The following is a 27034-nucleotide window of genomic DNA, read 5'->3' as shown; positions in this document are numbered from 1 at the left end:
GACACACGTAGATGGGAGAATCTCCAGGCACTGCCGTCTCTGGGTCACCTAAATCCCAGGACCCAGCACAGAGCCTGGAAAGCAGGGGTTCAGAAATTATCCAAAGTCAGGTCTCTCCTTGGGTTCATGGCAGAAGCCCCAAACCATAGGTTTGTTCACTGAACAACTTGGAGGAGCCACATAATTCATTTGTTTGCTTTTTATATCTCCCTCCCATGCCAGGGAGTGTAACCCGCTTGTGCTGAGCCAAATACACACCCACACACTCTCACAGAATGCACGTGCTGCTGAGCAAACAGGCAGTGTGACATCCCAACACTTACAACCTACTGCCAGAGTTATTTTTAAAGCACTTTTTTTCTTACTCCAAATCTTACCTATCAAATGTTGGATCCTGGGTGAGTCTCTTAACCTCTTTGGGCCTCAGTTTCCTCATTTGTATAAAGTAGAGAATAGTACCTTCTTACAGGGCTATTTTAAGAATTAGAGATGATGTGTGTAAAGTACGTAGCCTTAGCGATATTTCAAGGATTAAATGCTGTCAAGCATGTGAAGGGGTTAGAACACTGTTTTACATCGAATAAATACTCAATGTAAGGTAGCATTACTATTTCCTTTCAAGCTCATGTTTACATATTAAGCATCTCTTGTTCTGGCAAAATCCTTTGCAGGACCTTTGGATGCTAACTCAGCTCAACTGCTGGCCATTTGTGAGCCTTTCGACAAGTCACTTTACCTCTGAGCCTGATCTCCAAGAGGGGTGGGGACTTGTTTCCTTTCTCCTACTAAAGAATTGATAATCTAAAGAACAATTCTTCTATAGTCACATGCTTGCAAAAATGTGCTAGATGGTTCTGAGGAGATCTATGTAATGCATGTTTCCAAAAAATATATCTAACCCTTAAACAATGCAGGGGGCTAGGGGGGTTAGGGGTGCTAACCCTCCTCACCTGCAGTGGAAAATCTGTGTATGACTTTTGACTCCCCCAAAACTTAAATACTAATAGCCTACTGTTGAGTGGAAGCCTTACAATAACATACACAGTTGATAAACACATATTTTGTATGTTATATATATTACATACATTATATACTGTACCCATACAATAAAGTAAGCCAGAGGAAAAAAGAGTTTTTTTCCAATTCTTGCAAATCTCCAAAAAATTTTCCAATAGATTTATTGAAAAAAATCTGTGTATAAGTGGACCTGTGCAGTTCAAACCTGTGTTGTTCAAGGGTCAACTGTATTTGTTTTTTAAAGATAGGGAAGTTGTTTGCAGCCATCCACACTACTCATAGGGGCTTACTTAACAAATCCTGTTCTTTCTCTGCTCTGATGCTATGTCTACACCAATATTGTATTCGCCTTGAAGACGCAGGCCTGGCCTTGTCCTCCACTTTCCCTCAATATTTACATATAGTCACATTACATACCCCTTAATAAAGAGGAAATGAATATTTGTTTAACAGGGAATCATTATCTGTGGGCACCTTCTACTAGCAGCCCAGAAATGAATCATGCAAGTCCAAATAGCATTTGTGCATTTAAATTTGAATACAGAGGCTACAAATTGCTTGTCCACAGGTCAAGTACTGAGTTTTGTTTGGCCTGCCTACATAATGCTTTAACACTTTTTGAGCTGGGATGCAACCTTTAAAAATTGGGAGATTTGGCATAAAAAAATCTAGATTTCAGTTTCTACTGAATAATTGGAAGATCTGGCAACAATCTGGGCTTCAACAATTAGCAGTAGTTGAAGAAAAGCTGCCCTTCAGCTCACTACAGTCTCTACTACTCCCTCAGAGCTTTCCAGAACTATCCTTGAATCTAGCTGTTAATCATTAACCTTCAGTCTTTAGGAACTCACTCTTGGTTTGCCTGCATCTACGCTGTGCATTACATTTAAACTAGGGTGTTTTGCATGAAGCCTTCCAGAGGTGAGAGAAGGAGTGGCAAACTTGACGAAAGTTTGCATACATGTACTAGATGGTTCTGAGGAGTTCTCTGTAATGGATGCTTCCAAAGAAGATACGTTTTTTTCCAGATAGGCAAGTTATCTATTGCTTCATGGGAATCAGAGCAAAGAGATAAATCTCAGGTTACTTATCAAAGCAAACGGAAGCAGAAGTAAACAGTGGCCTGAAAGGCAGAAAAGCAATTTAAAAAATTAATAAATGATGAGACTATTAACAGTACATGAAGAGGGTGTGCTTTTTTTTCTCGCCTTTAATACGATTTTTACCTTAAACACTGTGTCCCTTTAGGAAAGGGGAGAAAAGTTAATAAAGGAACCTATCACTCAAACTTAGTTTTTAGTATGGCAAATAAACTGCTTTAATGAAATGGATGAAATCCCCAGGTTTGCACATTAAATTTTCATTCGTAGTAGAGAATGGAAATTATTGATTCAGCCGTGGCATCATGCATTTTGAATTCTACAGCGCCTTGGAAGCACATGTAACTGCTCGGTGCAAATGTGTTGTCAGCGTTTTGATGCAGTTGAGCACAGGGTGGGTGAGGGGAAGGGGAAAGGGATATAGAAAAAGGAAGGAGGCAGATCAGGCTTCTCACAGAAGGAAAACATTATCAATGCTCCTATCTCTAAGATCTGTTTAGACAAGGCACTACTTCTGATGGCATGATGGGCCAAGGGGTGCATTCTGAGATCAGAAAAGCTGGGTTCACTAAGTCTTTTGGGAAATCCCAATGGCTTCATGGAATACTTAAAAAAAAAGTAGAATTTATGGCTGTTGATTTGATGTTAAGCTCTTGGGAAAGTTTGGGTTTCAAGGAAACTGTAGAGGAAAGAAAAGTACCTTGTTCCATTCAAGGTCAGGGTGTCCATCAAGGGAAGAATAAATGTCTGACATTCTCAGGCTGAATTAGGTAACAGAAAAATCAATCTAACCCACAAGTATAGTTTTCAACCTGGTGTGGCCTCATCAGAGGCCCCATCTTTACTTAAAGCATAAAAATAGGTCTGTTTTCCCCTTGATAGGAATTAATCCTCCTGTCTCTCAGAGGGCTACCTCACAATTAAACAACTCATTTTCCCCTTAAAGAGATCATAGGGATTGATTTTAAGCTGAGACTGAGGCAACCTTGAATCAAAGCCATTTTGGGGTCTGTGTAGCACAGACTGTGTGAGATTAGGAAAGCAATCATCTTTAGACATAAGCTAAACTCATCTGCAAAAATAAAACTGCTTGGAAGGAAGGAAGGAAGGAAGAAAGGAAGGAAGGAAGGAAGGAAGAAGGAAGGTTGATAATCACATAATATATTCCAAAAAAATTCTGTTTTGTTTTGTTTGTGTCTTCATTTTGATTACCTCCCAGCTAAGATTATCTTATACCAGTAGTCTCCTCTGTCCGTCTGGAAATTAGAAAAGTAGTGGTATTGAACTAAAAAGTTCTGATTTTGTGTTTTCAGATGCTGAGAGCTGGTGCCATCTATAGATTTCCATTCTGGGAGAGGTTTCTCTTTTGTCTTATTTTGCGTCAGACGTGCTGTCGTGAGGATAAGAGCGCCCAGGAGACGCCTCCCTGTGGTTTAACAGGCTATGAAGGGTGGGACTCATTAACCAACCGGCTGGCAGCTGCCCCCAAGCAGGATGCTGCCTGGAGGTGGGGGAAGGAGGCGAAGGGAAGCTGAGGAGGAGGTGGCAGCTCCATCCAGGAGACCATCACTGGCTTTTGGAGAGGCATCTCAAAGCAAACACCGCCACCTCCTGAAGGAGCCCCATAAGGGGAAGTCTGAACCAAGTGAGGGCCAATCCAGCCACAGAAACCTCCGTCTGGAGGAGCAGACGCTGGGTAATTGTTTTTCGTCTTCAACTTAACCCCTGCTGAGATATTATCTACTGGTCTGATTATTTTTGGATTGCTAAAATGTTACCTTTTTCTGTCATTCCTTTACTATAGTCCCCTCAGTTTTATAGTATCTGTCCTTATTACACTAGTGTATTTATTTATGATTGATTTTTCATAAATCAAGTGTTGGTTGGGAGGTTTCCTCCACCTTAAGTAATGCCACACTGCTTGGCCTGGAACACGAGGGGCCTGTCCACCTCGCATCCTCATCTTTTCATCACCTTTCCACCCAAACTTAGGCCATTCTATTTTATACGCTGTTCCCCTCTCACAGTGTTACGTACATTTTCACAGCTTTGCATGTGCTGTTCCTTTGCCTGAGGCAGCTTCCTTGCCTCAGCTTCCTCCTGTGACTCGGCTCTGGCCATCTTTGCAGACGCGGGCTCATAGGCCTTCATGGTGGAGGGGTGGTTATCCCTGACACCCCATCTGCCTCTGGATTGGGTGTCCCATAGCTTGTGGTCCCTTCCCCCTACTCAGCTCTCCCCTCACTTTGCTGTAATGATCTGTGTTTCCCACTTAGTGGACAGTAAATGTCCTTCAAATCAATAAAGAACTCTACTTCCAGCTCCCTCACACCCTAGATTTATTTGACCAAAGGGATGACTTTAACCAGGGCCTCCTGAATCAGGAGCTGGCATATCACCTCTTACCTTTATGGTTTTGGTCTGGAGTCTGAGTCCATTTAAAGTGTTGATGGCTTTCTCTGCATCCTTTGGATCAATATAGTTAACGAATCCATACCCTAAACTCTGTCCTGTGGAAACATTTTTTAAAAAAGAAGGAGAGAGGGGGAGAGAGAGAGAGAAAGAGAGAGAGCACTCAGTATCTTTACAGCGTAACACTTCCCATCGCAGTGAGTCAAAGCCCTCTTCTGCTGTATGACTCCTTTTACATCAGGGTTTACCCCGAGGTTGAGAAGTTTCCAGTTCTTCCATATCTCACTCTGATCAGCCTTTCAACTCAGAGGAGCTGCCCAAGCTGGGAATGGGTCGGGGCCCCTTCACATGCACACCAAATGTACACAGGTGTCCATTTAGTTGGGAAGAGGTGGGGCAGGGTAGTGGAAAGAGAGCAGGTATGGTTTTGGGAGGAGATTTGAATAGGAGTCCTGGGGCTTTCCAGATCAGCTCTGTGACTTTGGAGAAAAGTAATTTAATCTCTTTTTCCCTCCCCCCACCCAACACTTATTCTCTGGAGATAACTGCACTCCCTTGCCACAGACAGGCTTGAGAGGGTTAATGAGATATTATATATAAAAGGCTTACCAAGTACAGTGCCTAGAACATAGTAGCTGCTCAACAAAATATAGCTATGCTATGCTCAGTCCTGTAAAATTGGGGCAAGCGCCAGATGCAGTAGCTGTGTCTGCTGCCTCAGTCTTGCCAGCCACATCCACACTCAAGAGGAATGTAGCAGGAGCTGAACAGCAAAGACTGGAGACGTTTATAGTAAAGGCAGGGCCAGAATTTAAAGAAGTTGTTACAAATCATTCCTTGCCCTCAGCATCCCCCCAGCCCAAGAACAATTAAAAGGAGGGGGTTCTATTGGAAAGAACTGAGGAGCTCCTAACACAAAGGGGAGAGTGAAAACACATTCTGCAGAGAGGATTTAGCTACTTTCGGTGGAGATGGCATCAACTTGTCTGCAAAGAGAGGTAGCAAGTGACAGGGCTCCCCCCTAAGTGAAATAAAAATAATGTGCTTGTGATCGTGCCACTGATTATAAATAGTCCATCAGCTCTGCCATGTGTCATCAGCCAGAAATATCATTAGGAAACTTTACATTTTTTGACATACCCTTTAAGAAACACAGAGCTTAGGGTGGCTGCAAAACCAGCTTGAACTTCCCAGGCAATGTTATTGATTTGTGGGCGGCAGCAGAGCTGAAGGGGAGGAAAATGACAGGACGTCACATGTCAGGGAAGACTGATTACATAAAGCTCTCTTTGGAGTACCGAGGCCAGGGGTGGGAGACAATACAGCAAAAGCCTGCCATGTCCTGGTGACAGGAGCCCATTTCAGCAGCCAAAAAAATCTTTCCAACAGCTTCTGTTTTGGTGGTAAATGTCTGTGTTTGTGTTGGTTGTAGGAGGGAACCTGGGAAAACAAGTTGGGTTCTGGATCAGAAAACGGTGACTTTGTTATTCTTTATCCAATGGAAGCAAAGAGAATCATGAGGACACTCAATTGTATATTTGTCCTCAAAATGGAAAACTTAAAGTGACAATACATTCCATTAGGCTATTCCTTTGTGTTTTGGAATAACAGGGTTAGAACAGGAAAGACAGGAGTAAACCTTGCCGATATGCCCTTCCCCAGCCAGAATTAGCAATGGAAGAAGGAAGAGAGAATGCTGAGCAGCCTACAGATGCTGGGACCCTTCTCTTTGCATTTCACTGTGTGTGTACGCAGTTGAGTAAGAGTGAGAGAGAGAGGTACGTGTGAATTGCAAGACATGTTCTGAGAAACATTTGCAAATCCAAAAATACAAGAGATTAATTTCATTGGTTTAAAAATATCGTTTATCCTAAATTTGGCTCCACCTCATCAAGCCTAACTAAATTCACCTAATGGAATCCATTTTCATCATGCAAATTAATCAGTCCTATTTACCTTGTAAATAAGAGAAGCCTTAAAATTGCTGTACTAAAATATTCTTACAATTATTTCTTTTAAGCAGTCATGCACCCAGTTGAGCTGCTTTAAAGGGCATTTTTAAAGCAATAATCTCAATGATAAGCCTTACGTATGAATTCAAGGAAATGGGTCAGACAGTCAATCTAGCCAGCTAAATCAAATCTGTGGAAAATAAGAGTGAAATATAAAAAAATATAGACAGTACTCACCAGTTTACTGCAAACACTAAACATAAATTCAAACAGCTCATAATTCATCATACTGATGGAATTACATGGAAGGATATGTGGAGGAATTTATCATACCTACCAGTGGTGGATGTTCCTTGATATATTATCTTTCTTTCTAATTATTCATTTATTTATGGAATTCTAAAATAAATACAGTTGCTATGATTTTTACATTCTTATATTATCTGTATTTTAGACCTCTACTTCAGGAGGAGGGAAAATATACTCAGGTCCTAAGAAGGTTCTTAAGGTCAAATGAAAGAAAGGACTCCTGCCCAACAAGATGGGTCATACCTACCTACCTGTATCAGTCCCCAATCCACCACCACTTTAGTACCTGACTGCAATTAGCATGTTATTGTCACCTTCTCTTGGTGTAGAGAGAGACTGCCCTTAACATCAAGAATGAGGGTGCTTTGGGGAAGACTAAAAACCAGATGATCACTGTCTCAGAAAGGAAAGGGAGAGGTAATTGGAGATGCTCCTTGTTACAAAATAATGAACTGCAAACCCTAAAACAGAACACTGCACTGAGCAAGAGCAGGGCGGAGATGGAGGGACTTGCCTGTGAACTGAAAGATATGAAATCACCTGGCAGCACAAGGATCCTACAGTGGTTACCCTGCCTGGTTCATGCACAGGCTTCTTCACGTGCTCTCCCATCACAGAGGCCCAGCTAAGTCGAATAAAAAAATACTCGGTGGAACCAAGCACTCTCTTTTAGAGAACTCTAGAGAGGATTAAATCCCTAGGTGGAAAATAGAAAAAGCCATGCCTCATTTCTTTCAGAAACTGTTTTAGTAGTAGGGGAGAGTAAAATGAGGAAGAATTTTATGTTTTAATTTTGGTGGCCATACATTGCTGATGGGTTTTGGATTTGCAGTTCTGCATTTAAATGTACATAAAAAGTACAGATGGAATGTATTCACAAAAAATACCAAAACTATTTCCATGGGGACCAAGAGAGCCACCATGCTGGGAAGTCCAGGGGACTCAGTCTGGAGCCTAGAGCTCAGTATAGTGTATCTGCATCCCGGAAATAGATAAGGCCCTCGTATTATCCTTTCTTTTTTTTTTTTACCTTCAAATAACTGCATCTTCCTTTATCAGCAACAGCAAAATTTGACCATATAGGTATGCAACACTATTTTCAACACTATATTTAAATGAACTTTATTTTTGTTCTCAATTTTTGATAGTTAAATTGGATAAATAAAAAAATTAAATAATTAAAGTTATGTTTATTGAATCATCAATAAAGAAGAGGTATTATGAAATGAAGATACCCTCCAAATCTTAGAAACTTTAGAGGCTACCTTGCTCTTTGATGCCCAGGTGATCTACAATACTTACATGTGACCAGTCATCAATGGTCCTGTCTGACAGACATGGGCAGGAAATACATTTTTGGCAGTTGGGATGGAAACTTAGAATGTTAGTTTCCAAGGGAAAACTTTAATATATAATGGCTACATTTTAAGGCACTTCAGTGTATTTTGGATTAAACAAGTTCCTGTTTTTAACAAGCTCTTCTTAAATCTGAACCTGAATATTCCTGTTGTTATAAATTGCGCACAAGCACACGCACATATACAAACACACCATGTGTCCTATTACTATGCATGACATGGAAACATCTCTGTTGTAATAATTTGTATACCTAACTTCTCCCCTTAGAAATGAAACACCTCTCCTCACAGGAACTGCCTTATAAGAGTCTGCATCCTTGAACAGAGTAGATACTCAACAAATATTTGATAAGTGAAAGGTGGATATACACATTTGAACCAATTATCCATTTCTGGAAGCATATGACCAGAATGTTTGAAGCAGAGAGGCGTTACCAGTGGAATTCATTTTGCATTTGTGAGAAAGGGAGAACACAGCAATCAACTGACACCAGGGATGGGGAAACAAGACCAAATAAAAAATGTCCTGGGCAGGGTCTTCTCCAGCACAGAACAGGCGAACAATAAAAACCATCCCTGCCCACCTTTCCCCAGAGATTCTGAGTTTCTAAAGTGCTTTCCTACCCATTCTTAGGCATTTGATCCTCACAACAACCCCATGGGAGCAATGACCATCATTTTACAGATGTGGAAACTGAAGCTCAGAGAAAATAGTGATTTGCCCTACTTTACAGAACTGGATCTTGGTCTAGATCAGGGGTTGGCAAGCTTTTTTATGTATAGGGTTAGACAGGAAGTAGTTGAGGACTGGTGGCTGTTCCAGTCTCTGTCATGATAACTTTGCCGTTACAGCATGAAAACAGTAATAGACAGTATGTAAACAAATGAGTGTAGTTGTGTTCCAATAAAACTTTATTTAGAAAAACAGGCAGTGGGCTCAATTTAGGCTCTGGACCATAGTTTGCTGACCCCTTGGTTGAGATCTTTTGATCCTAATCCAGTACCCTTTACCTTAAGCACAGTTACTCCCCCTGAACTAAAATGTCATTGACAACTATTCAGAGGCCCTGAAATACCTGTGAGGGTTTTTTCAATCACCTAAGAAAAAGTAAATTATCTTTAATAATTTGTGTTAAGCATTTTTATTGTATTCAAACTCTAGGAAGTGTTGTCAGCATAGCTGATTACAGCCCCTCATTTTCCCAGTCACTCTGGATAGAAGTTGTTTTCCCTTGCCTTTGGGGCCCTGGGAGTTATGACAGCAGGATCCAAATGTGACATCCTCATGGCTGGCGGGAGCATCAGAGAAGCCATCCCTTCACAGTGCTGGCCGGAAGGAGCCTCAGCATTTTCTGTACTGCCAACCTGCATACCTTGCTTTTTTCATTCTTCAAAAAGCATAATTCTCCAGAAAACTAACAGCTATTTCCCTCATTTGCAAAGCCTCCAAGGGCACAGCCAGATGGGTAGCTGCTGATGATGAAAACTTCTGAGTTGAGTAAGGAATTTTGTGGATGTGAGAACCCCTAGCTTAGGCTGAAATTCTGTTCTCAAAGCACATGGTAAAATCCCCACTCACCTCAAGATCACCTGGGCAGTGGTAATCTGCATGCTGGGGTAACCCCAGGCAACTCTAAGTCCCAGAACTACCCCCCTGACCATCCTGAGGTGCCTTTCCTTGCTGTCAGCTGCTTCAAAATCTACCTGAACACACCCAAAAGAGGGTCAGAGAGATTGAGGCTGTCACTGCCCATCTATATGTGTGTGTGGTTCAAAATTGGACTTGCTGTATAACTTTGGTTAAGTCACTTAGTCTTCATCAGCCTGTTTCCTTATCTGTAAAAACAGGGATAATCCCTTATTCTCACAATCAATGGATCACTGTGAGGATTAACTATGTTAACACCCAGACTAACAGCAGCTATGATCTGTTCAGTGCCAGACCCTGTACTAAGTGGCCTATGAATGTTATCCAATTTAATCCTTGTGAAATGGGTACCACCAGGCCCATTGCGCAGATCAGGTAAAGGAAGCCAAGACATGTTAAATAACCTGCCCAAAGTCAACCAGCAAGTAGGCTGCCTGGATAGGCTCCCAAGGAGCCCAGGTCTATGTGACTTGCCAGTTCATGCTTTCTCTCCATGGGCTCCAGCCTCGGTGCAAGGGCACAGCAGAGTGCCTGGCATCAGGTAATTAAGGTACTAAGGGGATGCCCACACCCTGATTTCAGGTCTCTTCCCCTTCTCAGTACTGACTGGAGATGCTTTGAGGTTCTGGAGCACCTACTCCCTCCCACCCTACCTCTGTGGGTGTTTACACAGAGTTGGGTAGTCTGAGTCTTTGCTTTTCTTCTGCAAACTCAGCATTAGTAGAGTTAACTAGTGATAGAATATCTTTTCTTTTGGTAGTTCACACTACTGCCTCAAAATAAGCACAGTTTAAACTCTTGTCAGTATGGTCTAAGTGTGGTCCCTGAACTTGCTAGATATTAGGAATGGGTTCCAAAACGGCCAAGAAATTATTCCTGACTTTAGGGGACTTACTGTGTAGAAGGTAAAGACAGATATAAAAATTAATTGGAGCTCAGCAAAAATAATAAATATACCAGAGATTGTTCTTTTAAAGCTATATACAGGAACAGAGAGGAGCTGGAGACTGATTCTGACTGAGCAGAGTAGGGAAGGCTTCCTGAAGGTGGGGGCATTTGAGTTGGGTTTTGAAGAAGGAATAGAATTTTAATATGGTTCCCCTATCAAAGGGGTGAGATTCCAACCTGAGGGCTGAATCCCAGCACTATATTAATTTATCCCACAGATATTTACTGAGCATCTATTGTATGTCAGGAATAGTTCCATTCACTGGGAATACAGCAGAGAAGAAAAAATACTTTGTTTCTGTCATCACCAAATTTATATTCTGATTGGGGGTGAAGGAGTGAGAGAAGAAATCTATAAATAAAATCTAATATCTCCTTTAGACTATTTATAGACTAAATTTATAAATAAAATCTAATATCTCCTTTAGACTAAAGCCTGCAGGTCCTTTCAGATGCGGCTCATGGGATCTGGTACCATACTTCTTACCAGTATCCTCTGGACATAGGAAGGCCGAGGTCAAAACATTTGCTGCTCTTGCTGGTTCCTTTCTGTTTGTTAGATATTAGATATTATCTAATCTAGATAATATCTAATATAGATATTAGATATGATATTAGATAATATAAATATAATCTAATATTATAGAAGAAATCTATAATAATAAAATCTAAAGATGATTGTGAGGTCTTGGGAGAAAATAAAGCAGAGAAGGGTAAAGGCAGTTTTGGGGGTGGGGTTGTGATTTTTTTAATAGCGTGGTTAGGTGAGGCCTTACTACTAAGGTGACAGGAGAGCAGAGACCTAAGAGAGAGAGGAGGCAGTCACTGTGCCCTATCTGAGGGAAGGGCATTCTTGGCAGAGGGAATTGTATGTGCAAAGGCCCTGAGGCAGGAGCAGGCTTGGCATATTGGAACAATGGCACAAGTGAGTGTGAGGGTGACACGCCACTGCACTTATCACATAACTGAAAAGAAGAAAGGGGAAAGGGCACCCCTGGTTTCTTCAAGCTGATTCTATGGTGCTGTTGAAGAAGAGGTGTGAAAACCACCTCAGCCCCCTCCCTTGATCTTGCATATCAGGTGAACATTCTAACTGACACAACCTTTCAAAACCATCTCTTGGGCTGGGGGCAGCTTGAGGCCAAGGTGATATTTTGTTCACCTCTACACCCCGAGGACCTACCGAAGAGTCTATAGCATGGCTGGAGATCTAGTGAATGTCTGTTGGGTGAATTAGTGAATATTACCTATTCATATGCACAGTACATCCTCTTAACCATGTTCACTCTCCCATAACAAACAGAAAGGAACCAGCAAGAGCAGCAAATGCTTTGACCTCGGCCTTCCTATGTCCAGAGGATACTGGTAAGAAGTATGGTACCAGATCCCATGAGCCGCATCTGAAAGGACCTGCAGGCTTTAGTCTAAAGGAGACAAGGATCTAGAGGTGTTCAAAGCCCCTTCTAATATTTGTCTTGGGAAGGCAGGGGTAGAGTTGCTTTGTAGGGTCCTAAGGAAGAGAACAAGGCTCAGGCAGTAGAAGAAAGCTGGGGAGTAGATTTTTATCTTGATAAAAGCAGGAAGTTTTTAACAATGATATAAAGGTGTGGGCAGCCTTGTGAGATGGTAAGGGCCCCATGACTAGACATATGCAAACAGGCCATATCTATGTTTTATCAAGAGATGCTGCAGCAGTCAGCAAGAGCAGCTCATAGGATCCCTTCTAATGCTAAGACTCAAAGCTTCCAAATTATATTTATTTCAGACCCAGTGCTCACAAATGGTTTCAGCTTATTCTGATTGCTGAGAAAATAAAAATAATGGAGAATAATGATTAAGCACCTACTATGGGCCAAGCACTTCACATACATCATTATTTAATTCTTAACAGCCTCTGAAACAGAAATTTAAATGTCCCTATTATACAGAACGGGAAACCGAGGCCCAGAAAGAGGTAACATACCCAAGGTGATTTGGCTAAAGAACAGTAGCCAAGCCTATCTGACTCCAGAGCCTGTGCACTTTCTACTGTGCCATGGTTTCTTGAATTCATGCTCACTTGTGTGCTAAACATCTACCCTGACCCAGCACGGTGTACTGACTTTGAAAGAGCCTGGGTTTTCTAGTACTGTCTCCAAGTCCTCATTCTTTCCACTCAGTGCCAGTACATTCCCCAAAGTACCCCATCCCTTTCTTCCAACTTGGTTGTGCCTGTTAAACTGGATCTGGGCAACGCAGAATGACAGTCTGGAAAAGGACTGTAATATCAATTTCAAGTCTTCTACACATTAGGAAACTGGGGACCATGGAAGAAGCAAGGAGTTCATGGTGCTGGAAAATTAAACCTATGAATTAACAGTTAGTGTGGAGTGTGATTCAATGTCTGACCATGTGAAGGAGAGAAAGCTTTCTCAAGGATATACCTGATTTGAGACTAATTTGAAAAGACTGACAGGAGACAGCTAGGCAATAGACAGACGAGGGGGCATCCTGAGCACCCATCCCTTGAGGAGAGAGGCCTGCTGCTCAGTTTACAGTCGTCACTTCAGGACGCTACTGGTTTTTGGCGTTCACCTGGACTGTCAACAATGCTTTTAAGTTGAATTGTGCTCAGATGCATATGTGAGATCTCCCCATACCTCTATCAGAGACTCACGAATCATTAGGCATCTGAAATTTTGAGTTTGTTTGCTCTCTGTCAACAACAAAAGTTATTAAAAAGGACAGGACCCAGTTTTCCTTATTCTGAATTCCCCAAGTATTTAAAATTACATTGAGCCAGTGTTTGGTTATGTCCAGAGGCTACATTCCAGCTTCCTAAGTAGATGTAATTTCCCAGAGGTTAAGAACTCATCATGTGGCATCAAAATGGCAACAAGCAAAACACTTGGTGCCCAGTGGGCATTTGATATAAGCTTGTTGAACTAAATGTATTTCCTAAGTTGCTTAAAGGAGGAGACATAGATCTTACTAATCTTGGGATGACCAATGTCTGGCACATAGTAGGTTTTCAATAAATCTGTGTTGAATGAATGAATAAATGGATTCAATAAGCAAATGAATAGTAACAAAAATAGTTATTTTTTGAGTGCTTACTACTTGCCAGTCACTGTCCTGAGTACTTTTTTTTCTTTTTCCTTTTTATTGAGGTATAACTGACAAATAAGATTGTAAGATATTTAAAGAATATATCAGGATCATTTCATATACAGATATATTCATTTTTTGGGGGGAGGATGAGAACATTTAAGTTATACCTGAATGCTTTGTTTCTATCATCTCCTGTACCCTAAAACAACCCCACCATGTCAGCATTACCACTGCCATTACAATACAGACGCCCAGAGGCCTGAGGGCCTGAGACACAGGTCCATCTGGATCCAAAGCACATCCAGGCCTTTAAAAGAATTTCCTGAGGTCAGAGGAGATATCAACCCACAGTGTTCAAGTAGATGTAAAATAATGCCTCTGTTACTGGGGTAAGGAGCAGGGAAATTCACAGAGGGTATACAATGATTTCCAGCAGGTCCCAAAGCAGGAAGGGCCAGTTACAAAGCTACACTGATTCCACAAAGAAAGCCAACCAACACATTCTCAAAGGAGTTTTTTTTCTTTTTTTTTTTCCCAGCCTCTTTTGGTTTGTCCTATCAAATAAATTGTTCCAAATGATAGATCTTCAAATATACATTTCAATAATAAACCTCAATAAATGAAAAAACTGAACTAATCTGAACCCTCATCTTCTGTCTGTTCAGGAAAGAAAGGCGATTCATAAGATAAAAAGCTAGTATCAAGTGCTTATTTTAAAAAAGAACCTGAAAGGAAAAGATATTCTAGGTAATGTACCAGGGACAATAGAAACCTCAGTGATAGCCGCCTCACCTTCAGCATTTATCACACAAAAAAGAAGTGTTCAGACTGATGACCCTGGGGCAATAAAAGATTCTTAATCGAAGCAACATTCAAGGAAATTATGTTGAGAATATTCCCACAGGCAGGAAAGAATAGTCACACATTTAAAAATATTTTTAACAAGGGTTGAAACAAAAAGAGGAGGATGTTGGCAAACTCCCAGCTAGCCAGAGAAATGAATTCTTAATTCTTGGCCAGCTTACTTTCACATGAAACCAAGGTCTGAATGTCAGACAGACAAGATTTCCCACCGAGAATGGATGAGAACCAACAGGTGGTTCCAGAAATGCAGCTGATGTCAGATGACGATTCAGCAACAAAGGAAAAAGAGGTAGCAAAAGTTATCAGGTTAGTACTAATTACGTACACTATAATTAGCTTTTGGGCAAATGAGACTGTCTGCGGGTGAAGCATCTGTGGTGAAAGGAAGCACTGTATTTAACACTAAGACAACGGCTTCCAAAGCTCACGTCAGACACAGTTCTCATAAAGCGTATGTGGAGGTTCCTGGTATCATGTTGGGATTTAAATTAAATGAGATAAGTTATGTGAGAGGGCTTGGCACAAGGTAGATGCTTCATAGATACTCACTGACTATAAATCTATTAAAACTGCCTTTATTCAAAGTAAAAAATCATAGCTCTCGATGAAGGATGTGAGATAAATAATTTGTCTGTGCAGGGGTAAGTCAGGATGTCACCTATGAGCTGGAGGACTTTGCCTGAGAACCTGTGTTTGTGTGTGTCATTTCTGAAACAGGGGCTTGGGGTTCTCTGGCCTTGGACTTACGACTAGCAGCTGTGTGAAATGCAGGGATGAATACCCGCTGTCCTACTGTCAAGAGGTCCCTGATAGTAAAGTACCAGACGGAAGGCTCACGACTGTGGCCTGACAGCTCAGTCTGGTTCCAACAGATGTTAAAAAAGAAAGACCCCAAGTCCACGAAAAAGAAAAGAAACAAGAAACAAAAGTACATTTTCCCTTTTTACCACCATTTAGCTCACTATTAAGGAATAAGACAAAATAAACAAATCAAAACTCATGAGTGAAAGAACTTGTGCAGAAATGGGTCTGGAGAGCAGGAATTAGGGAAGGAAGCCATCTTTTCTGACTTTTTTTTGGAAAGCTATGGGTTTCTTGGCAAATGACTAGAGCATGCAAGCGTGACCAGCCTCATTATACTGAGTCAAGTACCTGGGAGAGGTGAAAATGAAGGTGTGTGACAATCACAGAATGTGAACACGTTTCAGTGGCTCAGCTTTTCTGGCAATGGAAATGAAATGTCAATCAGGAAACCAAACACATCCATGATTTATCTCATGCCCAGAACATGCTTAGTACTAGGTAATTTTCAACAAAAATGCCCAGTATCTGATAGGGCTGCACTGGGGCTGGAGAGATGGATCCATATGGCCCCATTTTCTGTTCCTGGGCATCGGTAAGACTTTCCTAGGACACCAAGGCCTCCACCTGCCCACCTATGTGTAGTAGAGGATCCCTTTTCTTAACAAAAGAAATGAAGTCATCAAGCAGGAACTACCCCAGACTGCCTCCTTCCCTATTGCCTGCAAACTTATCCCTACTGGAGCTCCACTCTTCCTTCCTGGCTTACAACGTGTATTTTACAAAAAACGGTTCTTTTTGGGTAATGCAACATATTACACAATTCCTTTTAAGATTTATAATGCACATTAGCACAGATCAGAGAAGTAGTGACAAAAAGAAACCTTTTAAAAAATTTTGGTTTGATTCAGTTTCTCAAACTCATTTGGTGACAGGCCCCTTTTTAAAAACATATTGCCTATTAATCACCTCTGGGACAGACTTTCAGATGGGATTCCCAAATGAACATTACTCTTTGAAACATGACTGAATACTGCCTCAGGATGTAATTATCCTAAGCTGCAAGGTCTGGGCTCCAACTCCCAGCTATAGTTCCTGAGATATCAGAGGAGCCAGCAGAAACAAGGAAACCAAGTCAGAGAATACTTTTAAGGTCTCTTTACACTGTGACACTTTATGATTCTGTTTCTCAGAAGACATCACACAGACCTGCTTCTGGGATAATCTAGGCTCAGAACAGAGATGCTTAGTGGGGTGGGGGGGTGAGATATCTGAAGACATATTTTCATGTTGGCACAAATCATAGAAGTCTGATTCTATGTCACTACGTATCAGTAATCAGCATGTGACAAGCTCAAGGAGTTTCACCAGGAGAACCAAAGACCCGAGGATAAAACAAAACATGATCATGTGTAGCTGCATGGACACCCAAGCATGCACACACACACTGATTCACACACGTGAACATTATCTATACTTCACTAATACACTATGACCTTGGGAGGCAGTAGAGTACCGCAGAGAAAAATATAGGCTTTGGACCACAGGGCATAAATATGCAAAGAAGTAAAAAGCTAACCTTTTCAAACAATAAGGCTTCTCTCTCACTTACCAACTTAACATATCCCTGTATGGCCCTGGAAGATGACTGGTTAGCCAGAGACGGGTAAGATTCCTCAAGGGAGGAACAACCTAAGACAGGCACAGTCACAGGGGAGTCATCAGGTGAGAAATTGGGGATCAACAGAGGTGAGGCTTAGAACCTCCCCACCCCTGTTCTGAGAGAACTCTTCTGCATACGTGGATGTTTTATTGCCCGTGTCTAGCTTGGATTAACACATAGTCTACAGGCACACACCTGATCATCTACATTTGCTCTTACAACACTAAACTATGTTTTCTACCTTTATCTTGTATCTACCTACCACTTCAGCATTTTATTAAAAATAATAATAATAAAGAGAGAAATGTGGTATCCACATATAAATCAAGTATAAAAATCAAATGAATGTTCATATTTGAACTGTTTATAGTTCATAATGCATGAGCAAAACCGAAAGCTTCTGTGATGACTGCCCTTGTAATGTTCACCATGTAACTTATTCACTATGTAAGAATTTGTTCTCCATGTAAGAACTTGTTCATTATGCTTCAGAAGAGTGGAGACTGACAAAAATTAGGCTTGGGGTGGATTAATGATTGTGCATTGAGCATTGACCCCCCTATACAGAATTTTATTGTTGTTAACAACCATTTGATCAATAAATATGAGAGATGCCCTCACAAAAAAAAAATATATATATAGGCTTTGGAGTCAAATGAACATGGGTTTAACTTTGCTCTGCCACTTAGAAGCTTTGTGACCTTGGAAAAGTTATTGACCTTCCGAGCCTGTTTCCTCGCCCGTTAGTTAAATAGGGCTAATAATAACTACAACTCATAGAGCTACGGTAAGAATTACTATATGCCAGGTGCTGTTCTGAGTCTTTTACTATTGATGCTTATAATAATCCTGTCAATATCCCTATTTAACAAGTGAGAAAACTGAGGTACAGAGAGCGTAAGAGTTTGTCTTTTACACAGCTAGTAAGTGGTGAGGCTGGGAGGCAAACACAGGCAGCCTCACTTTTAATCACTAGGCTATCCTGTCTAGCACAGTCTTGGAATTCAGTAGGTCCATGATATTCCCCTAGAAGATACAGACAAACATACACAAATATACAAACACCTTACACCTCCTCTTCCTCTATGGCTTTTAAAATGTACTGCTTTTGTCATTAGTTTATCACACAGTGCTGTTCAAGTAGGCAGCATGCAGACACCAGCCTCCCAAACACAAGGATCCTATGTGGCTGCTCAAGGAACAGAAGAACAAATTCAACCCTGAGAAATGTTCATTCTCAACGATGACTCACACCGCTATTTTCACAAACAGCCTGCTAATTAAACTTTCTTATGAATTTTGCTAACCAATTTTTCCAATGCATGGAGGAAAAATCGTTCATTATAGACCGGAATCCAAAATCTAATATTAACAGCACAAGTAGGATCTGTGGCATTGTAATTCGATCAGCTTGAGCATTAATAACAGTTAGACACTGATGTCTGAGAGAGTTAATCAGCTTTTGTTGAGATGTACGTAGATAACTGAACAAAACATCTGGGAGGCAGACTAGAAAGCAAGGCTAGCTTATCACTGGGGTCTGGTATTTGCTTTACCCTAATAAGTCCCCTGCTCACAATGTCCTATCTTTCAGGTGACCATAGCAATGTCCTGAATCAGTATAGCACTAACACATTAGCCTCTCATCTGATGGCACAACACATACTAACGTGGAAAGAGCCAGTGTCATTATCCCCATTTCATGCACTACAAATTGAGGTACAGAATGGTTTGATCTGCTGCAAGTCCTAGTTAGAGGTAGCATGAGAACTTGGTGAATCCTTCCATTTTATCATGTTGCCGCTCATAAAAGTGGTCTAATTTTAAAAACAGTTTCAGAAATAATCGTGTCATTTTCAAATATTCAACCAAAGGCTTTCATTTGCAATCTTCCAGAACCACTAAAACTGTTGTTCATTAGTACCTAACCATTTCTGAGGCTTCCTGTAATATAGCTACACAGCCATGTTCATGCCTCAGGATGAAACAGCAAGGACACAGGGACCCTCTCTGGGAAGGTCTCTTATCCTTGAGAACTGGCAAAAACATGTGGTCAGACAAATACAGGTACACTGAAGGTTTGGCCACTTGCCAGCTCTGTGACCTTGGGTCAGTCCTTTAAATTTCATGAGCCTGAATTTCCTTATCCAAAGAATGGGGTCACCACTGGAGTTGTGGTCATGATAAAATGAGTATTGTAAAGTGACTGGCACCTCACAGCATTTAATGAATGTAAGCTCTCATTCCATTCTTCTGCCTTCCCATAAGCTGTCTCCTACTTCCTACTTTAAATTGCATAACTGAGGACTGAATCGGGAACAGATATTTGCTTTCCCTTTCCTCTCTCTTTATCCATCTGTTGGCCCAGGGGTAGGACCCTTGGCAAGAACAGGGAAGGAGTTATGAGACAGAAGGGCCCCTCCCACATAGAGGCTGCTTTAGTTTACAAGTGCCTTCACATGTGTACCCTGGCTTGAACTCACAAGTGCAATCCAAAGAAGGTAGGGCAAGGATTTATCTTCTTATTATGTCGAGAAAATGGAGGTCCAAGGGGATGAAGTGGCTTATGAAGGCCACTCACAGCCTGTAAGGTGTGTGAGTGAGAAGGCCCTGGGGATGGAACAGGACTGCTCCTGAAGGCCCTCTCACTTCTGGTCAGTTCATCGCACTGTGTCTGGGGTTTCTGATGTGGAAGTCTGCGTGTGTGTGTGTGTGTGTGTGTGTTTTGGTGAGTGTGGGGCTCTGGAGTAGTGCTCTGTTTCTTTGGTGCTTAGAGGGTGTTCTGTCTCATTGGGAAGGCTCCATTAACTGGTGAGGGGCCCTGGGAAGAGAAAAGGTGGCTGAGGGCTGGTTTTGGTTTCCAGGGGCAGGACCAGGAAGTGAGAGTGACATTTGATTTTCCTGTTGTCCAGCTCAGGGTCTGGCAATAGGGAACCAGCCAGAACTCACTGCAGGAACCCTCACCAGGAAGATGGGAGTGAAGGACTGAAGTTCTTGTGCGTCCATTCTCAGGGTTTGAGGGGAGGAGGAAGACTGAAGAGACTCAGAAGCCAGTGATACCTAAGGTCAGGGCAGCAAGCAAGGAAGTCCACCCCAGAATACCTCCTTCGGCACACTGTTCGCACCCCATGCTAATGAAAACAGGAACTGCACTCCGGCAGCCTCTCTGTGTCACTGTCTGCCCCAGCCAGAAAACACAAGCACATCAATCCAAACATGGGTTCAAGCATGAAAGATGGGAAAAGGAAAACTCTATGTATGTGATTCCAAGCTTCATATCCCATCTATATTAGAGCTGGCAACGGTTTGCACAACCAGAGGCCTGCAGACTACTATGAGTGTAGTGGGAAGCAGGGCGGGGCTGGGATTCTGGTTATCGCCAGAGAATGGGATCAAGGTTGTCACCATCTATTTTTCCTCGATTTAAGAAAACTAAGCCTAGGTGGTTGGTTACTTCTCAGACAAGTTACCTAGCCACATTTAATTTACAAATTTTCCTCCTGGTCTCCTTTTACCATCCTATACCCATTTTCCTCTACTTTGTATTTTTTAAAAGTCTATGATTAATTTAATTTTAGCTCTTTTCCATAACATAAGCCAATCCAAAATCCTTTTGGATCAAACAATATAAAACAAATAAGCCAGGACAGGAAACAAGCAAATAAAAGGAAAAGGAGAGGAAGAAAGTGCAAGCTAAATAAGGAGCCAGGTGCTCTTGACTTAAGTCTTCCTTGGGCTGCACTGGTGCCGTCAGTAAGGTGAGTACAGACAGTGCCTACATAGGCTATTTCTACAGGGTCAGAGGAAGTATTGAATAGAAGAGCCTCTGAAAACAAAGACAAAGGGCAAATACTGGGGAGTATTAAGTATATATTTTTATGTTCATACCACCAATAAAATTATTTAATCTGATTCAAGATGTTTGTGATGAGAAATCCCATTAGCAGCCATAGGAATCAGAGTAATTACCCTAATTAGCTGTATCCACTTAATGTTAGAAGGGCCAGGAAGAAAACCAAACTTGTAAGTCAGCAAGAAATTGAAGTAGGTGGAAAGAGAGTCATTGAGAAAACATGAACTTGACCTCAGCAACACAAACAATGATACTCAAGTCCTGGACACCATGGGAAGTCTGTCAATTGTCCTCCTCTTCTGTGCTAGGTCAAGTTATTTATTAACAAAGTAGAAAGAACACGACTTCGGAGTCCAACAGAGTTAGGTTCTAATCTTAACCCACCGCTTACTAGCTAGCTGTGACCTTGGATAAGTTACTTAGCCTCTCTGAGCTTCAGTTATTTCATCAACACAAAGGGGAGACTAACATTTGCCCACACAATAGTCCCGGCTCTTCTATTCACTATCCCTTGAAGATGTCTCTGAAGCTTGGCTCAGTGCTTCCTTTGCTTAGACTGGTTTCCTACAATCTACTTTCTAACCAAGCTTAAGGCTCACTCTTATTTGACACTTGCTCTGAGAATCCCAGCCCTCTGTCATCTTTTTCTCCTTTGAACACCCATAGCTGATACTGTCTTCCTCTTTATTAAGCAGAGGCAGAATGAGGAGGAAACAAAGACCATAGGCTTTGTAGTTAGATAGATCTAACCCCATTCTCCAGCTAACTGATTCTAAGCCTTGGTTTCCTTAACTGTAAAATGGGGATAATACCAGTGATCGAACATAACTGATACAAAGACTCAATGAGATAACATATATAATATGCCTAGCACTGTAGCTGACATACAGTTGGCATTCCATCAAACCTCCAACTTCATTGTACTGTCAGGAGCCAGTGTTATGTGCTATCTTTCCAATGAAATTAATAACCAGGGTCAGGAAGGGTGAGTTTGGGCCTTGCTGAAAAACAGAACAAAGCAAAGCATCCCACAAAACAGCAAACATAGATGTGTAGTGATATGCATCACAAGCAATTTCCAGGTTCCACCAGACCTGCAGGTGGCTATAGGACTCCGTCATTTGTCCTGCTTTACCCCATTCACTGGCCCTGCTAGCAGCCACATATGGGCACAAATGATGTCTTATCCTCTTTGACTTCCTCACAGACCCTGACAGAGAATTTAAGAGGAGAGAAGAAAAGGGAATAACATTTATTTGGTCTAAGAGAGCACACACTAAATAAATACTGTTGGCTGATGGAGAATGTTTTATAAATGTAAAAGCCTTATACAAATATATAGTGTCTATATGAATTTTATCTTCTCTCCAAACTGGAAATATCTTCTCCCATCAAAGATCAATTTGGGAACTGTAGAAGAAACGAAAAGGCAACTTAAAGACCTTTAGTTCTTAGAAGGGATAAAAACATGCAGAGTTCACCAGTAAAAGCAGTAAGGGAGATATGGAACAGGGGGCACAAACTGAAAGAAGAAATCACCACCACACCTCAGAGAACCCCAACAAAAAATGAATTTCACGTTAACACATTTCAGAAAGCACTTTCCTCCTACTGAAGCTAATGAATTACAGTTTTAGATGATGGGTGGAAATTTCAGTTTGACATTATTTTCCTCAGTCAACCAGGTCATTCTACAGAGAAGTGGGGGTAGTGAGTGAGAGTGAGTGCATGCGGGTGTGTGTGTGTGCCTGTTTTGGGAGAAGGAGGGGAGGCTGGGTGTACAGCGAATTGGTCTTATGAACCAAACAGTCAGCTAAAGTACAGAAATAGAAAATCCTTAAAATACCCAGGCCTGATTCACATCCTAGGTAAAAATGCTTTGAGACATCTCTCCTGGGATATGAAAATACTTTCCTGTGGTTATCTGAGTTTGGAAGCAGCGCAGAATCATCTGATTTGCAAGGGAAGATGAAGAGGAAGATAGCCAGGGGGCAAAAGGGAACCATGCCTGGCCTATAATCCTGACTATTGCCGTCTTGGGAAAAAATTGCGTCAAGAGAAGCAGAATGTACCTGCACAGCCCCACTCAGTTGCTAACCTGTCCTTATTAGAAAGAATAGGAGGGCTCTGACTGCCCTTGGTGGGTGTGTAAGAGGCACAATGATCACATGGTTGGTTGTTTGCACTTCATGTGCTGGCCTTCTCCAAGTTCCCTTTAATAAGTTTCATTTTAATAAGGAGGACCCCTATTCCCATTCTGTGACCCCATTAGGCTGTCAAATCTTTTCTATACCTAAAAATTTCCCATTCACCCCCAACAATAACCAACCCCCTCCCCAAGTCAACAAATCAAAACTCTTTTATTCTTCTTTGTGGAATATGTATAAGATGCCTGCAGGGAGGTGATAAATAAAATGACAGATACAAACCTGGTTTATTTTTCTCTGAATTCAGGAGACACATTGCACTGTACCAAGCACATTTTCAAATTCAGCAGCAGAATATGCTGATAAATGCTACTATTTCCTCTACCCTTCCCATCCCTAACAAATATCCCTTTGATGTACATGTAGAAAAGTTCATTTAGCTAATCAATACTTTGGGATTTTTCTTGGATATGCATAATTGAGGCTGGGTTTTAACTATGCTTAAATTTAAGGCAACATCCATTTCGATATGGTGCTTGCAAAATAAAGAGGCAAACATAGTGAAGAGTATTTTGTGAAGAGAGAAAACCTGAGGTTAAAAACCACTCCAAGTCTATTACCCTTTGTTCAGGTGAGTAGTGACCTGGTTAACGAAGGCATCACCAATATTTATTATTTTTTTAATGGGCAGTGTGATCTTTTCTGAAACAAAAGATTTTTAATTCTAATTATGTGTGCCTTGGACTAAAAGTTTTCTTTCCCTAGGTAATATAAGCTGAGCTGGCTGTGAAGGGGAAAAGTCAGTTCAGTGCTTTTAGGGAAACTGCCAAAGATAAACCAGAAATTGAACAATTCACAATTAGACAGCCCTGAGTTCAAGTCTCAGCTCCCCTACTTGGAAGCTAAGACCCTTTGGACTCAGTTTTCTTGAGTCCAAGTTTCTTCTTTTGTAAAATACTATCTTAAGTTTCTTGAGGAAACTCCATGCATTCAGCACAATGTTTAGCACACAGTAAGTGCTCAGTAAACACTGGCCATTCTTAATGACTCTCCAAGAAATCCCAACTTACTACTCAAGTGTGCTACTATATTTAAAGCCTTTAACATAGTACCCAAAACACACATAAGCCACACAAAACCACACAACAGCTGCTGCTATTATTTTTTATTTATTTGCCTTTGCTGAATACTGTAAGAAATCATGCCAATAAACTCACCTTAGGGCTGAACTCACCACCCTTCAGGAGTGAATTCAAAGCACTTTCATATTTTAAGATTTTTCAGAGCTTTTTATTTTTTATAAAGTTATCTCAGAAGTAAAACCCAGACTTGTGTAGTGTCCCTATCAGTCCAGTTCATTCAAAGTGCATGAGGCTACATAAAGCAATCCACAATTCCCTAACTCTCCTGTTTCTCTTCAACCCAAGAGCCTGTGTCCCAGGGAATGCCTCCTGGCCTCGATGCTCTAACACTCTGCCCATTTCTGTAGCTCTAACACTCTGCCCATTTCTGTAGCGCATGTGCCGTGTCTCATCTGCTAAGAGGGATACATAGGGTTATTAGCATTTTCACAAATCCAAGAAAGAAGAGAAGTTACCCAATGTCACCTGACCAGTATTGAGTTGGTGCCTTTAATTAGAGACGTGACTCCAGATATAAAGGCAGTGGCGAAGTTTCCACCCTGAAATCCCCAGCTGTGAAGGGTCTTTTTTGCCTTGTTCTGCTTATTCCACTGAATGATAACATTAGTTAAGCCAAAGACATGTGTTACAAAGGAAGAAATGAAGAGACGGGTTAGAGGTGAGGTTTAGGAAATGCTGTCTTTGTCCATTGGGGTGCAGCTCTAACTGGCTAATGTTTTGGTATGCTTAGCTTCATTGGCAATGCCGCTTCATATGAGAATACTGCTTCCAAAGGGGCATGCCGGGCTTTACTGCCTTTGTTCACAGCACAGAGGAATGAAAAAGCCTTTTGTTCCTAGACTGGAGTTTTAGTACCAGTCTTTTGCTTTTCTTCCCTCCTACCTAAGCCCTAACCCTGTCTTTCAAACCTCCCCCTATATCTGCAGCTAACTCAAACTTCACCCTTTCTCAACCATCCACAGCACTTATAGTCTGTTCTGTATACCAGTCACTCCATATGTTCAGCTTTATAATCAATAGTGTTCAGTTTGGACCATCCTGTCCTCAAAACCTCCCCATCAGAGTTCTTACTGCTTGAGATAGGTAGATAACACTCTTAAAAACTACACTGCACATAATACCCTCTAGATCCATCCACGTTGTTGCAAAAAACAAATACCATATGATTTCACTTATTTATGGAATATAAAAACAAAGCAAAACAGAAGGAAGAAAACTATTAGACTTACAGACACTGAGAAGTGACTAGTGGTTACCAAGGGGGAGTGGGTGGGAGACTGTTGAACCACTGTGATGTACATTTGGTAGTAATAATAATACATAGGAAAACAAAGAAAATCAGTCATGCTACAAAACAGTTATCAAACATTAAAATAATTTTTGATATAGTAAAAAAAAATCCTACACTGCATGGGCACATGGAGAATGACTTCAAGTAAAAATACAATTCTTTTTTGTCACTATGATGCAAATAATCATACAATCTAGATAGGCAGATCAAAACTGTTAGAGTATACTGATTTATTTCTCGGGATTTTTTTTGTTACTTTTTTCCTCCTTTCTCTATTCCTTTTGGAGAGGGGTGATAATAAGACAAATAATTATAAAAATGCAATTTAGCATTCCAGCTTGGCTGGCTTTAAGACATACCTACCCTGAGCCACCTCACTCTATCCTGGCTAAGCTGTTTGTTTCCTCCCCTAAAATACTGATCATAGGAACATGGATTCAGTAATGCAATCTCAAAGCTTGAAAAACAAAAATATGACAAATAAAAAATAGGAAACAAATTCAATTCTCTGCAGTCCATGAGAAAAATATAATTTCTACCTTGAGTTTGTGTTTTTGCCTGAGTTTCTAGGTTGTATGAGTCCTTGCAGACAATGTGCCACTTCCTCTTCTCTCCAGAAGCTGCAGGTGGATGAAGGAGAAAGATAAAGGACGTGGCTCCTAGCCATCAAATGCTCATGGCTGCACACAACCTGGGATGCATGTTTTTTTCTCCCTGGTATCTAGATTATCTTGATAAGTGTCCTTTCCCAATTGGAAAAAGAAAATCTAATATTTCTGAGAAGATAAGTAACAGAGATGTCCAAAAGCAGTTAAGGGAATCTTAAACCTGGCACTTTCAGTAAATTTGGCTCCACCCTGAAGGCTGAACTATATCCCCAGAGGATGACAGATATGGTTATCTTTGGCTCTTGTTACACATAGAGGTCTTAGGTGCATTAGGTAGACTCTGCAAAGGGTGGCCAGCAACTGCTACTCAGAGGAACACATTGTTTTGCTGGGTTATGGGGTGAGGGTTAGGCAGGGGTCTTCACTTAACACAGACGGGGGCACCCTGTACAGGCTGCCACATAAGATAATGCTTTTGGGAACTGGGTGAATCCCAGCTCCTTCACCTGTTAATAAATATGCTGCTGGGAGAAGTTGTTTAAATCCACTAAGCTTCAGTGTCCTCATCTGAGAAAATGGAGACTGTTCTCAATATTAAATGAAACAACATATGTCCAGTGCTTAGTAAGTATCTGGCATAAAGTAGGACTTGAAATGATAGCAGTTATGTCTTCAGCACCACAACTCTTAAGTCTATGCCCAAATTTCCTGTGTTCTCAAACAGAGAATGCATTGACCACCCATAACCAGGAGTGAATCCAGCCTGTCAGCCACACCACTGACAAAGAGGGTCTTTTTCTCTCTCCTCGTTAATTTTCTAAGCCAGAACCA

General features: G+C 41.3%; 1 protein-coding gene across 3 annotated transcripts in view; it reads right to left on the bottom strand.

The window, feature by feature from the left end:
* Positions 1-27034, bottom strand: part of ELAVL4 (ELAV like RNA binding protein 4) — an 83773-nt gene that overhangs the window by 20871 nt on the left and 35868 nt on the right. For all 3 annotated transcript variants that reach the window (XM_036893180.2, XM_036893181.2, XM_036893179.2), the window contains exon 3: positions 4524-4627. In XM_036893180.2, the coding sequence (XP_036749075.1) occupies positions 4524-4627 (104 nt within the window). The remainder of the gene's footprint in view (positions 1-4523; positions 4628-27034) is intronic.

This window comes from Manis pentadactyla, chromosome 4 (assembly GCF_030020395.1).
Source record: "Manis pentadactyla isolate mManPen7 chromosome 4, mManPen7.hap1, whole genome shotgun sequence".
Lineage (NCBI taxonomy): Eukaryota > Metazoa > Chordata > Mammalia > Pholidota > Manidae > Manis > Manis pentadactyla.
The sequence above is the reverse complement of the archived record's forward strand: the minus strand, read 5'-3'. Positions and strand labels throughout refer to the sequence as shown.